The sequence below is a fragment of the Cyprinodon tularosa genome, unplaced genomic scaffold, assembly GCF_016077235.1.
Source record: "Cyprinodon tularosa strain WSP-4 unplaced genomic scaffold, ASM1607723v1 ctg35, whole genome shotgun sequence".
Taxonomy (NCBI): domain Eukaryota; kingdom Metazoa; phylum Chordata; class Actinopteri; order Cyprinodontiformes; family Cyprinodontidae; genus Cyprinodon; species Cyprinodon tularosa.
In genome coordinates this window covers 1,882,605-1,901,197 of record NW_024039063.1, presented here as the reverse complement: position 1 = coordinate 1,901,197, position 18,593 = coordinate 1,882,605, and the positions used below count along the sequence as shown (strand labels likewise).

At 35.8% G+C, this 18,593-nt stretch overlaps 2 protein-coding genes across 3 annotated transcripts; one reads left to right on the top strand and one right to left on the bottom strand.

Moving 5' to 3' along the window:
• The first annotated feature begins 2,405 nt into the window (after positions 1-2,405).
• Positions 2,406-7,946, top strand: fam183a (family with sequence similarity 183 member A). Its single transcript, XM_038295086.1, has 4 exons — positions 2,406-2,579; positions 3,656-3,715; positions 3,814-3,917; positions 7,321-7,946. The coding sequence occupies exons 1-4, from the start codon at positions 2,477-2,479 to the stop codon at positions 7,411-7,413; spliced, it is 360 nt and encodes a 119-aa protein (XP_038151014.1). The 5' UTR covers positions 2,406-2,476; the 3' UTR covers positions 7,414-7,946.
• ebna1bp2 (EBNA1 binding protein 2) lies at positions 6,951-17,963 on the bottom strand. Of its 2 annotated transcripts, XM_038295085.1 has the most exons (10): positions 17,889-17,963; positions 17,727-17,808; positions 13,656-13,739; positions 13,288-13,460; positions 11,404-11,527; positions 8,785-8,874; positions 8,624-8,699; positions 8,406-8,496; positions 8,107-8,269; positions 6,951-8,021 (listed from the first exon to the last, which is right to left on the bottom strand). In XM_038295085.1, the coding sequence occupies exons 2-10, from the start codon at positions 17,799-17,801 to the stop codon at positions 7,974-7,976; spliced, it is 924 nt and encodes a 307-aa protein (XP_038151013.1). In that variant the 5' UTR covers positions 17,802-17,808; positions 17,889-17,963; the 3' UTR covers positions 6,951-7,973. The 2 variants fall into 2 exon arrangements, with proteins under 2 accessions (XP_038151013.1, XP_038151012.1); XM_038295084.1 differs by having other exon boundaries at positions 17,727-17,922.
• Positions 17,964-18,593: the final 630 nt, after the last annotated feature.

The window sequence follows — 18,593 nt, the reverse complement described above, 5'->3', positions numbered from 1 at the left end:
ACACATACACTAACCCCACATGGGACATGTCACCATCTCACAATGAAATCTTCTGCCAAGGCTTCCCAGTGTTTGAGTTATTGCTTGTTTCCATTATACTTTTCACATGGGGCCAATAAAGCATGAATCAGGTTATGAGATGGGAACCAGGAACTGTGCATCTCAGCCTTTATTAAGCTGTCTGCTGCTGGGAGTTGTAGCATGCACATGCACACACACAAGCAAGAAATTTGGATGAACAACAGACACAGGAGGGAATAAAAAGCAGTTATCGAACAATTTTTTTGTGTGTAAGAGAAACTGCCATTGTAGTAGAGAAAAATAAGAGGAAACCATATAAAAGCATAATATATAGACAATAAGTAAAATTTTAAGACATTTATACATTTATGCATGATTGATTATGTAGATCTAAATATACATTTCATAATTACTTAAACAACCTTTTTACAACAAAACTATTTGCAAGATCGGGACATAATGTCATTACAAAGAGATTCAACGGCATATAAAAGAGCAGAAAATGAATTATAATCAACATTCTGACAAACATATTTTCACTCTCTTCACATATGCATGCTTATTCTTGGCAGCAATTAATATGATGCTAAAAAAGTATTTGTTTTAAGACAAATACTTTTTTTTTAAATGGGGTGTGGAAATCCCCTATTTTCCAACAAAATATTAAGAATACACATAAACTGAACCTATTAATATGTCTTACAAAAATGGAAGGCCAGTGTGAGGGACAGATGAAAAGCATGAGGAGTCACAGGAATTAATTGAAATAGGGTTTTTTATTTTAACCCAAAAAAGAAGCTTACAAAAAAATACAAGGGTTCAAGTCATAAAAGAGGCCAACCAAAAAGAAAATTTAACTCAAGCAAACTGCCCAAACTAACTGGCTGCATAAACAAACATAACTGACCTGACAAAGAAATGACACACAAGGGTATATATATATATATATATATATATATATATATATATATATATATATATATATATATATATATATATACACACACACACATATACATATACACACACACACATATACACACACTTTAACACAATAGGGGTAATTCGAACTAAACAAAACCACAAATTACAAACATTGGCAGTACAGTTAGGTTTGGCAAAAAAAAAACAAAAAACTGATCTATATCTTATAAAAATGAAAACACACCAACAGCAAACAAATCCTAAGTGAAAGATGCAAAAAATAAAAAAAGGAAAATTCTAATTCCCCCCTTTAAGCTGCACCTGATGGAACAGTCCAATTTCCCCTCCTGCATTTAGCAGATTTGAACCCTGGCTGCAATCTTTGTCTGGCCAAACTCCTAGGCACCATAGGTAAGAAACATTGGTGACAAAAACAGAAAGAAATATGAATGAATGTAAACAAATACAGTGAACTAAATGTGTGCGCTTACAAATAGAACACAGGCATTTGAACTAAGAATAAAGTTTTATTGCAAACTAAAGTATGTGTATGGATTAAATAAATAAGCATGTATAGTCCAGACTTAAGGTGTAGCCATGGGTTTGGCCATCACAGTCAGACAAAGAAAATAAAGTCACAAACCACATAATAGGGTTTAACAATAACATGGAGTGCAATTCAGACATAAATTATACTATTTGGTCAGCATGCAAACGCTTCACTCTAAATGTCTCCATGTTGAATCATGGTAGAGGTTGCATCATGCTGTGGGGGACCTTTTATCTCAAAAGTGACAGGGCACCTGGTAACAGTTAATTGGGGATGTGGAAGTGGCTAAGTGCATGGTCATTTTTGAAAGAAAACCTATTAAAGGTGTTAAAAATTCTCAATTTAAATGTATCCTAGATATTTCTAAAACAAGAACTAAAAATAAATTTTATTCACTTGGTATACTGAGTAATTGGAGTGTGATCCCAGGTTATTCAAGGCAGTTATTGCAGCCAAAAACATGTACTGACTAAGGGGTAAAAATGCAATTATATATATATATATATATATATATATATATATATATATATATATATATATATATATATATATATATATATATATATATATATATATATATATATATATATATATATATATATATATATATATAATCCCCTTTTTATAAAGTTTATAATAATGTTTAATGTGGAAAATGATTCTATGTCAGAGGGTGTTGAGGGTTTGGATATTGTCAATGATTCTATTCCACCTGGAAGAATTTTCAAATATGCAAATATTTCAAATATAAATCCTTGTATGAGAAATTAAATATACTTTTGCACAATCTAGGCGACTTGAAGTTTAAAGATGCCTCTGATTCATGCGCTCTGCTTCCTGATTATCTTGGCGCGTTGCGCCATCTTGTGCTCATCCTTCGCAACTGCAACTTAAAGTGAAGTTTATTTTTGCCTAGCAACGCAGAGGTTGTCAACAAAGAATTTCTCTCGGTTTCCGAATATACGCAATAGTAACGGGAAAATGGATTGCATTCTTAAAAACCTAGCTCTCGTGGAACTTATAAAGAAAGAGGAAAGATATTACAAACTGCAAACTGAGGTCACCGTCAATCCTTTTAGGAAAGGTGAGTGTCTTTGACATATTTAAATTTTCTTACTAATCGAAATTAAAAAGTTGTGTGAAATCCTTTCGATCCAACATGAATTATATAGCCCAGGGATGTCAAAGTCAAATACACTGAGGGCCTAAAAAACTAATTTGCTACAAGCTGAGGACCGGAATGGCTACATGTTTATCAAAACATGAAATGAACATAGCCTATTGAACCAAGACCTAACATATTGGTTTTGTTGTTTTTTTAAAAAGAAATATATCAATATTACCAATAAACTTTTTTTTATATTAAACTAATTTAAAAAAAATGAAAATGCATTATTGTGCTGTATGATCCTACCGATAACTGCTTTCAAATAGTAAAATAATAAAAAATTCAAATCAGTTGTATTCTCTCTCAGGGCTCTTATCTGCATTTTTCCCCCGAGTCCATTCAACTGAAAAATATCAATAAATAAAATAAAAATCTATGTAACACACACAAAACAATACTTCCTGCAAAGAAAACTCACGTCTTGTGCAAAGAAATGTAAAAATTGTGTGATGAAGCAAGGCAGCGGACCCAGAATTCAGCCAGAGGTTCTTTAAAAAAGGATTTAATTAAACAAAAAGCAGAGCAATAACAAAAAGGACAGAAGAATAAAAAAGAATACAGACTACAGGTGTCAGCAGAGGCTTGCCTATTTGATTAGTTATCAAAAGCCACCAGAATCAATTTAGACTCAGAGATGATAAGCTGTTACATTAAGATAATTTCTTAGCTAATAAGGAAAAATAAATAAGTTCAAGATTTTTCGAATACTGGGAAACTAGGGTCCAAAGAAAACTTTGGAAATACAGTTTTTATGGAGCCAAATTTATGGCATAATGTTCCAAGGTGGCTGAATTGTCCTGTTATACATATTTGACACAAAGTGTTTGAAATGTTTTGATAGAAGAAAAATCATTGAATAAGTTCTCACATAAGAACAGTTACTATATGCTACATGAGGTTTTTCAGAGCATTGGGATATAGAATATAATGCTTTTCTTTTACATATTGGATTAAATTTGTTTCCCCATGACTTTATCTCCTGTATATTATAGTACATGTCCTCGCAGATAAACCCATGTCCAGAAAACCACCTGACGAAACACCAGAGGACAGTAAGTTTGTTTATAGTACAGATTTGTTTGCTTCACCTCGAGTGAAATATGCGTTCTCACTTTAGAAAAATTCTTCTGTTAAATTATGTTTTCTGCAGCTGCCTTTCTTGAGGCTTACAGAAGGGCCCGTCTGGAACCCAATAAGAAATATCCCTTGCCTCTCACTGAAAGTCAAGAGATTGGATGGTTTTCCAATGAACTGGTGAGAAATAAGAGCTTATTTTTTCCTATTTCATTACAAAATGAGCTTTTTACTATTTTAGATAGAACTACGTTTTTAAATCCCATTCTCTAGGCATTTGATTAGCCCTTGAACTTCATGGTATAAATCCATCACAGTGCAAAGGTTTTACAACCATCTTTTAATCGTAACAGTTTTTGATACAGCATTGTTTAGAAATATGATAAAAAGTTTGTTAATAAGCAATAAAATAAAGGTTACTCTCAAAACATTCATACAGTCCTGCTTTAAAATGGATATCAGCATTTCCATAAATCTCGTCAGAGTGCTGCAGGAAAACACACAGCTGGGTTTTGAATTGGTAAACCATCACTAGACTGAGTACTCAAATCAGGAGTTTGAGTGATTTGGATTCTGTGCATATCTATCATTCATATCTTGAGTTAATAAAATGTAAAAAAACAAAAACAAAAAAAGCATTTGCACACAAATGTTTTGATTTAACAAAACCAAACTCACCATGGAAATGTTTGGCTGCTCATGCCAATGCAATTTCAGCAGAAAATTAGCAAACACAGATGAGGAGGAACGGGTGCCAGATTTTTTGCCAAAATCTCTCTCATTTAATTTCTCTTCTAAAATAAGGCCACTAAAGCTGAAAAAAATTGCTTTAAAACTATTTTTAAACTGCACTATTCCACTCTTGGCTGTGGTTGCCATTGGTAACCATTAAGTTACACTGATCACATGGCCAACTCAAATATTAATTGACATTGAACACTGAAAAAGAATAATGCAACCGCTTTCGATATTTACTTAGTCATATTTAGTTGCTTTAAAACAATTGTTTAATTTCCTACCCTGCATACATCAGGGGTGCTCAAGTCCAGTCCTCCAGAGCTACCATCCTATAACTTGTTGATGCATCTCCTCTTCTTCTTCTTGTTTTACTGGCGTCTGGCAACCAAATGGAGCATTATCGCCACCTACTTGATCTTATTTATGTTTCCTTAAATCCTTAGGTTTAGTCCAGTTTGTTGAAGATAAGATGACATGATTTTAAGTACTGTCTTTCTGGATTTATTTGAGAAGATATTTTTAATGTCCAGTTGTTTGATTCCTTCATGTTCCAGTCCTTTCCTTAAATCTATTCTTCGACTTGCATATTTAATACACTCAAACAGCACATGTTCTACTGTTTCTGGTTGACTACACATGTCACATTTTCCTGTTGGATGCTTCCCAATAACATGCAGTGATGCATTTGATGCATTTCTTCTCTAACACACCTGAATTTAAAGATTCAATCCCCTCATTTAGCCCAGCAGAGGCATGGTAATTGGCCACTCATTTGATTCAGGTGTGTTAAGAATGGGGTGATTGAAAAAGTTGCAGGATAGTAGCTCTTGAGGAATGGACGTGAGCACCCCTGGCGTACATGAAACAATTGTCTTAAACTAAATACAGGTCCTTCTCAAAATATTAGCATATTGCGATAAAGTTAATTATTTTCCATAATGTAATTAAACTTAAACAGTCATATTTTTTAATTCATTGAAAACTAACTGAAATATTTCAGGTATTTTATTGCCTTCATATGGTATGCTGTATGCTTTTGGCATACAGCTCACGAAAACCCCAAATTCCTATCTAACAAAATTAGCATATTTCATCCGACCAATAAAAGAAAAGTGTTCTTAAGACAAAAAAATGTCAACCTTCAAATAATTATGTACAGTTATAAACTCAATTCTTGGTCGGGAATTCTTTTTCAGAAATGAGTGCTTCAATGCAGCGTGGCATGGAGGCAATCAGCCTGTGGCACTGCTGAGGTGTTATGGAGGCCAAGGATGCTTCGATAGACGCCTTTAGTTCATCCACAGTGTTGGGTCTTGTGTCTCTCAACTTTCTCTTCACAATATCCCACAGATTCTCTATGGGGTTCAGGTCAGGAGAGTTGGCAGGCCAATTGAGCACAGTGATACCATGGACAGTAAACCATTTACCAGTGGTTTTGGCACTGTGAGCAGGTGCCAGGTCATGCTGAAAAATGGAATCTTCATCTCCATAAAGCCTTTCAGCAGATGGAAGCATGAAATGCTCCAGAATCTCCTGATAGTTAGCTGCATTGACCCTGCCCTTGATAAAACACAGTGGACCAACACCAGCAGCTGACATGGCACACCAGACCACAACAGTCCAGTGCTGCTTCTCTGTAGCCCAGGTCAGGCGCCTCTGCCACCGTTTCTGTTTCAAAAGTGGCTTGACCTGGGGAATGCGGCACCTGTATCCCATTGCCTGCACACGCCTGTGCATGGTGGCTCTGGATGCTTCTACTCCAGATTCAGTCCACTGCTTCCGCAGGTCCCCCAAGGTCTGGAATCAGCCCTTCTCCACAATCTTCCTCAGGGTGTGGTCACCTCTTCTTATTGTGCAGCGTTTTCTGCCACACTTTTTCCTTCTCATTGAGGTGCCTTGATACAGCACTCTGGAAACAGCCTATTCGTTCAGAAATATATTTGTGTCATACCCTCTTGCTTGAGGGTGTCAATGATGGCGTTCAGGACAGCAGTCAGGTTGGCAGTCTTACCCATGATTGGGGTTTTGAGTGATGAACCAGGCTGGGAGTTTTAAATGCCTCAGGAATCTTTTGCAGGTGTTTATAGACCTTTTTCATGATATGCTAATTTTGTGAGATAGGAATTTTGGGTTTTCATGAGCTGTATGCCAAAATCATCCGTATTAAGACAATAAAGGACCTGAAATATTTCAGCTGGTGTGCAGTGTATCTAAAATATATGAATGTTCAAGTTTTATCATTACATTATGGAAAATAATTCACTTTATCCCAATATGATAATATTTTGAGAAGGACCTGTATAACCAAATGCCAAACATGGTTGGCATTATTTTTTTTCAGCAAATCAGAGCTTTGCATGGACCATTTATGGTGTAAAGTGGGAGTGTGGGGGGGCAGAGCACGAGCATAGACGCAAATGTCAATCTCCCCTCTCTCCAGAATGTGAGCACATCTATAAATGGGTCAGAGATGCGTTGAGGACCACCGCATTTAATTTTATTTGACAGGAGCATCACAAACAGAAACAATAAACCTTTGCTAATGATGAAGTACAAAAAATTTAAGTTTTGCTTTTTTGTAAGTCACAACCTTTGCGTGGAAGTCGATATATGCAATTTTCAGGCCTATTTTGTGTGAATACAAGTTATTTAAATGAGACCACAGGTCGTCTTAGAAGATACAAGGCACCTATGATGCTTCAGTTTGAGGTTTTAGCTACACCTATAAACATCAGAAATAGAAACATTTACATTTTAGCCCTTGTAATGTTCTTTATGCAAACAATTGTTTATCTGAACTAATGAGATTAATTAGCATTCATAATTCTGTCATTTTTCTCCTTAGATGGAAAAGAACATTCAAGACCCGCGATTCGACTTCCGGAGGCGCAAGACAGATATCACAGACACTCAAAATCTCAAACTACGCTCAAAATAGACCTAAAAAAGTGATTTATTTTATTCTTCCAAGTCTTTTTTTCCTTCTTCCAAAAAGGCATCTTTGCAAGGTAAATCCCAAGTCAAAGCAAATTACATATTGATCACACTAATGAACTATAAAGGACAAAACTGACAGCAGCTCATAAACCAAATGTCATGTCAGATAAGACAGAATCAATTAAGCCACGGAGCTGAATGAGGAAAATAAAACAATTTCCCAAAATTCAGAATACACGGTATCCATTAGACAGTCCAGGGACCAGAGCAGATACTGAAGAGAAATTTTATGATAAACATATTCCATGTTTTTTTTTTTTTTTAAGTTTCCAAGATGCGTGGAGTACAACACTGCTGTACTTTATACAGGCACAATGCAGTTCCATTTGTGTCTTGATAGGACCCAGCTCTAAGTGTTTTTAAAAGGGATTCATGTTGTCTACATCCATTCAGAAATCCACATTTAATAATTCTGTATAAAATATATACATGTAACCACAGTCTGGATTGCACAGTCATGCTTAATCCTGTCCAGGTAATGAGCTCCCAATCCAGTCAGGTTTAAGAGCGACTCTTCATCTTCCTGCGAACAGACTTGCCTGGGCGTTTCTGAAAGTCCAAATAAATAATGTTAGTTGTTTCTTAATAAGCTCCTTTCAAAACAAATACAATTTTTCCGATGCATGGGACTCACATTTTTATTTCCTCCTTTGCCTTTCCTCCCTCCCTTGTCATGAGCGATTTTGGCACGGAAACCTGAAACATCGTTGAAGCTCTCCTTGGTGTTCCATTTCTTTCCACTCTTTTTACCCCCAAAGCCAAACTTTTGGTCCTTGTATTTCCGCTTAGCATTGGGACTGTAAGGAAACAGATTTTCATTTTTTTTTTATTCTAGGGTTTATCAAAAGACAAAAAAAAAAAAAAATAGATAAAAGTGCACAAAGTTCATAGCTTTTAAATAAAGCCAGACTGCACAACAAAGAAAATAATTACCCCTTTTTGTTTAAAACTTTCTTTGATCCATCAGAAGGATTTCTGGCTGTTTTCTGGTCTCCTTCCAAGAAATCCAGTTTGTCAGTCATTCCTAAAAGTGAGGAAAACATTTTTAAAAATGTAAAAGGAAACACTAAAAGACCTTAAATATTATATAAACAAAATAATAAGAAAGAAAAGAATAATAAAAAAGAAAAGTAGCTTAAGAAAAATCCCACCTTTCTGATATTTCTTCACAGCTGACATCATAGCCTTCTTCTCCTTCTGTCTCTTCTGAAGGACCTCTACTTGGACCTGGCATCAGATTAGACTCCACTTAGTTGGACTTATTAAATCAAATAATGTATCTTTGGAGTAAGGAGAGAGAAAAGCTACAAACCTTTTTACCAAATTTCCTTTGCTCACGCAGCTTTTTGGCCTTTTCAGACCTTTCCAGGATCATCTGTTTAGTGAGCAGCTTTGCCCTGATCTAAAGAAAATAAAGTGTATTAATTTTTTCCCAAAGAATTTAAAAAAGTAAAAATTATTTTTTTAAATAAGAAAACAGGAAAAAACAAAAAAATTGAGTAACAAAAGCAGCGTTTTTATCTCAAAGCTGAACATTTGCAGGCAGATTTCTCTTCTGCTATCAAAGTCATCAGTAAATTCTTTTAAGACGTGTGTGATGTAGAGAAGCTTTCTTAATTCTAAGGAAACTTGATACATTTTAATGTATGAAATCAAATTTAATTCCCCCATCAACCACTTGTTCAGATAGCAAAAAGATATTACCAACTGTATTTCCAATAAAGTAGGAAAAAAAAAACCCATAAATGTAGCAAATCTAGGCCCAAGCCTAGAGCCCCCCTATAAAAGCAGGGGCAAAAAGCAATTTTTATCAATACTGAACAAATTTGAACAAAAATATGAATTGCTTCCTGTATTTGAAAGAAAACTTTGCATTTGTTGTGTACCTTGGACATTATATTTCCCACCATATATTAATATCCTTATTAATGATTATTCTTTTGAAATCAGAAATTTTATTCATATAAAAGAACATTTTAAAGAAATAAATACCCCCCAAAAAAAAAAAAATGTGCTTAAAATGTTTTTTTTTTCCTGATAAAAAAAATAGGAGCAAACTGCTTCAACCAATCAACTTTGCTTAGATTCTAATACAGATACTGTAAACTGTATATTATAAAGATAACATACAATCATTTCATTTTAGGGCAAATATATTCAGTATATTACACTGACTTTTTATAGCAACTAAGGGTGCTCCGATTGATCGGTCACCGATCGTTATCGGCCGATAAAGGCTTTAAATAGTTTGATCGGCGGTCTCCATAAAGGCCGATCAGATGGGCCGATGAGACGCACTACTTGTTGGATTCACTCCTCCGATTCCTCTAGGGGCGCTGTAGTTGCTCTGCATTGGTATGCGACTGGAAGTGGTGAAGAAGAAGAAAACGGACGGTGGTCCGGTAGTGCATTTAGGTAACCTACGCGCAGCTAAAATAAAATCTTGTTTGTTTAAGTAAATCCATTTAAGTTTTATTTTTATTTTCAACCAAACAAAAAAGGTATAAAGACAGATATTTCTCCGACGCACTCAGGCCCCGGATTCGCGGGCTGCTTTCTGATGTCCTTGTCCTGGAAGCGACTGGCACTGAGCCCCCAGAGAAAGTCGAGCTGGCTCCTTAAACGCTATGTAGGCTGAGTTGTTGGATGAAGACGGGGAACATGGTGGCGGTGACATCAGCAGCTCAACATCATCGCAGATTAACCTCTACGTATCAGAGCCAGTCATCCCACGGAGCGGACAGCCGCTTGTTTTTTGGCGAGACAATAAAAGTCGTTTCCCCGCTCTCGCACAAGCAGCACAAGCCTACCTCTGGGCTCCGTACACAAGTGTAGATAGTGAGCGACTTTTTAGCACAGCAGGGAATATTGTAGATGAGAAAAGGAACAAGCTGTCTGCCAAAAATGCAGAGATGCTTATATTTCTAAAGCAAAATCTGCCATTGATTCTTAACAAGTAAGCTTTAAGAGAAATGGCTTTACTAATCTCTATTCCTCTTCTTTCTTTCTAATTGACTCATGATTTCCATGCTGTGCACTTTAAATGTATGTAGATTTAAAGGAGCTAAAAGAACATTTAAAGTTAGCATTTGTTTGAATTTTACAAAACTTTATTACTACTGAAAAATATCTGAAGTGATTAAAAGGACATTTTAGACTTTGAGCTAGGACAAAAAGCCAAACAAGAACTGATATATTATCTAAAGATGTGTGACTGTTCCGTCATGGCTTCTATTTTCAGTTAATTACCGCAGGACAAGCCTAAAATAAATACCTTATGCCTTTTTATCATGGCATCCCAAAATATTTGATTTTGTTTTCTTTGCTCTGCACTTTAAGTTTGTGTAAATTAACAATGACAGATTTTTTGTATCTTATTTAGAAATAAGGCTTATTTGTTAAGCTCTAAGCTGTTTAAGATGTTTCTAAGGAAGTAAAATGTAGAATGTTTTCTGTCAATAAAAGTATACAGTTGACAATTCACAATACATTATGTTCTGTTAATTTTAATACATATACATTTTTGTTAAGACTATTAAAATTGAATATATGACATGATAAAAGGAAGGCTTCAGATAGACCCAGTGATCGGTTACTGGTGATCGGTGATCGGTTTCAACCAATACTGCTTTCAGCAATCGGTGATCGGCCCCAAAAATCCTGATCGGAGCACCCTTAATAGCAACCATTGATGAAAACCTTAGAAATCCTGAGATCATTTCAAATGATATTGTAGCTCCTTTAAAGATATAGATACTTGTAAAGAAAGAACTGCTTACCTCATAATTCCGAAAAAGTTAAAAAACAATCCACTGGACTTTGTTTCCAACTTGGTAACCAAGTGTAGCGGATTGTTTTTTGTTTGTTTTTTTTTTACTTTTTTTGGACCGACTATGACCTTGATGACAGAGAACATTCACCAGCAGCTTACCTTGTGCATTTGCTGATCTGATTTGGCCATCTCTGCAAAGTAGTCATCAGGCCTCTTGGTGGCTATATTGTGCACTTTAAGTAGAGGCAGTGCCTCGAGTAATGTAGCCTGGCCCTGGCGGTAGCTGGAAATAAATGCAGAAAGGTAAAGATTTTTAGTTCTCTAGATAATCTGTGACAATGAAATGGAAAAGATATATTTTTTTTTAACTTAAGCAATATGTTAGTCATACATTTCCAACATGTGTTGTTCTTATTTTCACCGGTCTGTGTGTGCAGAGAGATGGATATACACTGTTCCAACTCACACCCGCTGCATTCGGATGGTTAAAAAGCGACCAATCACAACCCATTAATATTTTGCTGTTTTTGAATGGAACGTCCTCTATTTCTTTTTCAAAACGACATGATTTATGCCACTGTGGATGGGAAGGTGTTGGCATATTCTCCATTTAGATTATGTATAAGTTGTTAATAAATACAGCATGTTATATTTCCTGCTTGGAAATATAACAATCTTGACATGTCTGTCTCTCTTCTCAATCAGCCTTCAGGTATGGCTTTTGGTTTGTAAATAGTACAATTACACCATTTAGATTTCAGCAAGCAAACAGGTCCCTTCTGAGCGTAAAATATTTGCCATTAAAGCGACAGTTATCACAAAACTATCACTGTTTGATGTGAGCCGGCAAAACATGAGATAAGTTTAAGGTACAATCCTAACATTAATCATGATCTTTAGACATGGTGAGTGTTTTGACACGCTATGGCCACTGTGGTCTCAAATTACTTGTAGTCACTCAAGTAAAATCCATAGATAGTCATTCTCTAATCTATGCAAAATAACTCAAACAGCCAATTTCGCCCTGGGAGACTAAATTAAATCCATAACAGGTTCATAGTAAAAGAATGAACAAAAAAAGATGGAGCCAGAGCTAAAGGGACAATAAACGGCCTGGGTGACAAATTAATTTCAGGAATTATTCCGTTTTTCTTTTGATGCAGGCAATTCAAAAAGTAAATCAATCAAGTTATTATGTACTGGTGTATTTATTTCTCCCCGTAGCGTTACTTTCATATTGCATATGAAATAACAAGCAACATCATGGCTACCAGTAGGAGTGGAAAGTTCACCAAGAAGAAATTAAATCATCTGCTGTTTGGAACTGATATGGGTTTGTTGCTACTGATGTGGAGCAAGAGATGCAACATTAGGCTAAAGGCCTTTGCAAATAAAGGCAGCAGTTACACAAACCCTTTTCCAAGACCTACAACAGAGGCATTCAGGTAAATATCTAAAAAAAAAAAACACCTGGTTTCCAGCCATATATTGCTGTGTTTTCAACTTTAACACACTAAACTAATAAACATGTAATTTCCCCTCATTTATGTCCACTTTAAAATGTATTTGTTTTCCTTCTGGACGGATAATATTGAAAGTACATCTCTAGCCCCAATCTCAGGTCGTCAGCATTCCACAATGATTCTCAGGTGGTGGAAGATGGGGCAAAATGAGCACAGGATAGTGTGCAGTATTGCTGATCCCTCTGCTTGTTATTGACATATTACATTCTGAATAGGAGGAATTGTCTTTTCTTCTGATTGTACAAAGAACCTTTAAACAAAATCTTTGTCTTCCTTGATCTTCGTCACAACAAAAATAAACACTTCTCTTCATGTTTTAGCCATCAAATACCCATTTTTCTGCTGTTACTGTCTCATGCTCAATATGAAAAACTAAAATTGTAAACAAAATGTTTTCTTCATCACCAACAAAAAACAACCAACGTAATCGCTAGTTCAAACTGAAAATAGGTTTTAGACTTAATACTCCTATTTCAATTCAGCATATATTTACAGTGCATTTCAACCGACATCTACTTACAAGACCATTTCTCTTTGGAAATCGTCTTCGGCATCAATTTCCCCATTGGTTCCAGCAGACACTTTCTCTTCAGCGTTGGAGAGGATGTCACGAGCTGGAGGATTGGTCAAGTCTAACCTCTCCACCCAAGGTAGATCTTTGCGGAAGTCAGCAAGGCACTGCTTCAACCCCTCCTGCATTACCAACATGTAGAACACAGATGAGAATTATATTCAACAAATACAACATTTGATAAGACATAAGTAATTTTGACTACTGGTCTTTTTTTTTGTTTTGTTTTGTTTTAGTAGAAAGGTAGCATTTTAACCCTTGTTTTAAATTATTTAATTTTAACTTTACAGTGAAACCTTGTGATATAAATTACTCACCACATTGTTGATAAACTTCTTTTTCTTATCTACCATAACATTCATCCCAGGTTTCAGCAGTCCTTTAGCGAAGGCTTCTTGAAGCTTGAAAATAAAAGATAAAAAAAAAGGTTTATTCAACCATACAGAAATAGTTTACAAGTGTTCCATATTTCTTATTTAAAATTCCACATTTTCAGCACTCAGGTCAGTTTTCAGAGAGCAAAGGTTTTGCCTAAGATTACTCGTTTTTCATCAAATTTGAAATTACAGATTTTTAGAATTCCTGAAGTTATGGCTGTTTCACATCTCTCCCGCTTTGTACTGACACTGTCAACATTAAACTACAACAGTGTATTTAATAAGATCAAAAGCTGAACTGTTCTGAAAACATTTTTAATCCAGTTTAATTAGCCTTTTTTTTAGTTGCATTAATTTCAGCTGTCATTAACAGATTATACAACTTCACCTAAAGTTTCACCAATCTCTGCAAATTAGGGCCACAATGATTAATAAACGCCTATATTGCAAAAATTGTTGAAACAGAAGTATATGCATCAAAACTTTGCTTAGAGTAAAATGCAACAATTTTTGCTTGTGCCAATACTTCATTCTCAGTAGAAGACTGTTTAAATCACATGCAGTTCACTAAAGTTGCTGCAGATTGCAGTATAGCTTCAGTTTCCCATGTGAGCAACTAACAACTGATTCCATTACTGTGGCTCCAAGAGCAGTAAAGGAAGAGGAGAGAAAATATTAGTCATAAATAAATTCCACTTTATTCAATAACCATTTAAACATTAATAATTGTATAATAATTTCTTTAGTATTTGTTTAACTTTTCAAGTATTTTAAGTGAGAATTATAACAGTGTTGTTGGGTTATACTAGTTAAGGCTCGATTGCTTAAGTAATCCAACATTTCCTTTGCATTGTTGTCAATGTTCCAACTGAGCAGAGAATCAAACCTCCAAACACCTGGAGAGTATGGCTGCCCCCCTGAGGAAAAGATACTGGATCTAAAGATGACTTTCAGCACTAAGTAAAAGTGGAACACAGTTAATTCGGTCAGATAATAAACTTATTGTTTGGATCATTTAAATGTTTCATCGATTACAGAGATTGATGATTTAGATTTTTTTAATGCAAATGCTGAAAACATTACCTCAAAAAAGAGAACAGACCTGACCGCTCAATACATTAATAAGTTCCCCTGTTTATGCTGTAGTTTAAAATCCTTATGACAAAATTGGTTTGCTTAACGGGTGAAAGATGTTATTAAATACATCTGGATCTTTATTTGAAGTTATAACTATAGAAAAATAGAATGTGCCACTCCCAGACTGAGGAGCTGCTGACTCTGAAAGAGGTTATCGTTGAACGGTGGAAGGAATACACCCAGGGTCTCCCCGATCCATCCGACTTCTTCCGTGGTGAGACGAGGTGTTTGGGATCAAAATATATTTAATATATTTTAATATATTTAATATCAAAAATAAATTAATTAAATCCAATGGGGATTTACGTTTAACCTATTTTAGTTTTGAGTTAATTGGGCATCCATGTCTTGGTGAAATTCGCATCACAACTTTACTACGATTGCAGCGTCAGTTTAAGCAACTTTGATTTTATTCAATGATTAAAATACAACTTGGGAAACAATTGTTTGAATAACAAGTAGCCAATATGTTCAGCAAACTGAAGGAGATCCAATCGTGTATATGGAAAAACCTCACAGCACCTAGCAAATAAGATTACAGCTTTGCAAAAAACACCCAACCATGAACCCCTCATTGCAGAGACCACTTTGACTTTGCAAATTTCCAAGTCAACTGGTCTCATTCAGCATAGTTGCAGCACCAAAGGAAGTGGCACAAAAAAAAAAAGTATTTGCCCAAGTAATATGCTTAAGTTAGGGGATTCTTAAAGGAAAATTGCGGTTTTTAACACTTTTAGCCCATTTTCTGTAGTGTGAAATCGAATGATCGACACCAAAATGTTGACAATTGGTCCTGTCTCTGCTTTTTGGCTCATGCAGAATCCCCCCCTGGCTGCTTCAGAATGGCTTCCATTGTGCATGTCCGATAATGTCCTTAAAACAACCTTAAACGTTCTTTTTTTAAATATGCTACTCACCGGGTCGCCAGCGCTGTTCAATGACGTTCCAAAAAAAGTTTCGTGAAGAAAAAACGTTCCTGTAGTGTTTTATTTAGCATTTTGTAAATCCCATTGAGTTCTGTTGGAATAGTCAATATCCCTCCGCCACCGGAAATGGGGCCTGTTTACACTTAGTTGTAGACTTTTCGCAAGGCCCAAGTGTTTCTGCTTCACTCTGTGTACTCCGACGTCGAGGTGCTAACGTCTCTGTTAAACACTTTAAAAAACTCTGAAAATGGAATACGAAAGGTGGATTCTTGAGGAGGACATATTGGACTTTGAGTTTGACGGTAGAGGATACCGTCGCCAACTAGTGGTCTGGAGTGTGCAACGCTTCAGATTCGAACGGGAAGCGGAAGTTTATAAGCGGTTGTGATGTATCGGAAAAAATAGTTCTGGGATTTACAAAATGCTAAATAAAACAAGACAGGAACGGTTTTTCTTCACGAAACTTTTTTTGGAACGTCATTGAACAGCGCTGACGACCCGGTGAGTAGCATATTTAAAAAAAGAACGTTTAAGGTTGTTTTAAGGACATTATCGGACATGCACAATGGAAGCCATTCTGAAGCAGCCAGGGGTGGATTCTAAATGAGCCAAATAGCAGAGACAGGACCAATTGTCAACATTTTGGTGTCGATCATTCGATTTCATCCTGGACACTACAGAAAATGGGCTAAAAGTGTTAAAAACCGGAATTTGCCTTTAAGCTTTGTGTGGCAATACAAATGCATTCAGTGCAAGCCAATTGGTTGTGCACCATCTTTAACATAATTTCTTTCAGATTGCATTTTAGGATTGTCGCACTCATCTAACAATCCCATCTTGCCTTGTTTTGGCTTTTATTTTTTCAGATGGTGGATTGAACAGTGATCTTGTAAGATGTTTAAAGGGATAGTTCGGTCTCCTTCCGCGGCGGAGGGACTGTTGTTGGGCTCGCTGTCTGAATGACGGCGCGCACTGATACGAACAGAGAGAAAATAGGACCAATTGATAACGACGTGTGACTTTTTCCACTACAATGTTTTTGTGATGCGAAAATATCACTCTTTTGAACACATAATGTTTTGGGAAGAGAAAAGTTTTATTTCGCTGTTCCTAAAAACCTGCAGGACTACTTTCGGCTTGACCAAAACTGGACGATAACTCTGCTCACAGGACGCTGCCAGGGGTAAGTCAGTGTGATTGCATGCCGCTGGTGATGGGGATGCCATACAGATTCATGTCAAAAATACCGAACTATCCCTTTAAAGCTTAGCAATATTTTATTAAAGGCATTGGTTTAAAAGGGACTAAATATTTATACTTTTAGATGTTTATTTGTACACAAAAAATCTCAAGTTATATATAAATACTTCTCATATGACCAAATAAAAGATTCTAAAGGAGAAGAAGTTCTTAATGAACAGGAAAGTGATATTAAGTGAAAGACAGGCTGAGCTTTTATATTTCTATAATCTTAGCATTTTGCTTCAGTTTTGGACGTTGTTTTGTTAACATTCTGCTTATTTACTTCTGTTTAACTTCTAAATAGAAGGTTTTTAACTTATTATGGTCCAATTTCTATTAATAATCGCCCATAGCGTATTTTCTATTATGTTATTTCTCCTCCGCATTGCCATTTAACTTTTAAAAAGTTTATTAATTATGTTGCTTAATCTAGTGCGCAAATCTCGTTTGTTCTGACTACGGATCTCTCTGTTATGAGACAAAGATATTTCTAGTAATTATGTTTCTAAATGTTAGACGTTTGCAGACTTGTTGTCAACGGTCTTAAAAAAAAATAAACCAGTCAGATATTTAATCACCACAACCGAATGTAGACTTCACGATATCAACAAAGAGTTTTTGCTCGTTTTTTAGATCATGGAGTGTTAGTGGTTGTGGTGCTACACAGCTAGCTAGCTTCTTTCCTGCGATGCCAACATAAACTCACCTCTCCGTCCGACAATTCACTGCCTTCCTCATCTGAACTCTGACCGTGAAGCGACTCCTCTTCGGCTGAATCCATAGTCGAGCTACAAAGAACCATATGTTGATAAATGAGCAACTAGTTGGCTTAAAACGTGGATGGATCTAGTGATGCACAAGAACTCACATGTAGCAAGCAGCTCGCGTGGGGAGGAAGTGAAGTGAATCCGACCGGAAACACGTGGTTGAACAAACGTTCCTACCGGGGACCATCAACCATCCTTCTTAATTTCTCCCTTTCATGTTCATAAATTTTACAGTGCATCAGTACATGTTCTACATTTTCTTTTTCTCCACATACTTCACATTTATCATTATTTTTCCTCCCTATTAAATATAAATTGTTGTTTAAATAGGTTTGACCCAATCTTAATCTGATCATTATTACTTCTTCCCTTCTGTTTCTCTCATTAATGATTCTATTTAATACTGATTTTTGTACCTTACATAACCATCTTCCTTTCTTATCTTATTTTCACCTCTTATCAATTTTCCATTTACTCTTAATAAATAATTTCCCTTCCCCTTTCCCAAAAGGAATTATAATTGTTATTGTTCCCTTCAAAGCCCTTTTTGCTAATATAACTGCTTTTTCATTGACTTTAACACCTTCATGTGCTGGAGCCCAACATAACCACATATCAATGCTACCCCTATATAATCTAAATAGACTGTGCTAAATTTCTAATAATAAATCTTTTCTATCATTTCCTTCTCCCTGAATACTTTCTAAAACTGCTTTGGAATCTGTACAGACCACCACCCTGTCTAACCTCATCTACCCATTGTAAGCTTAGTATAATTGCCCCCATTTCTGCTGTGAAAACAGATA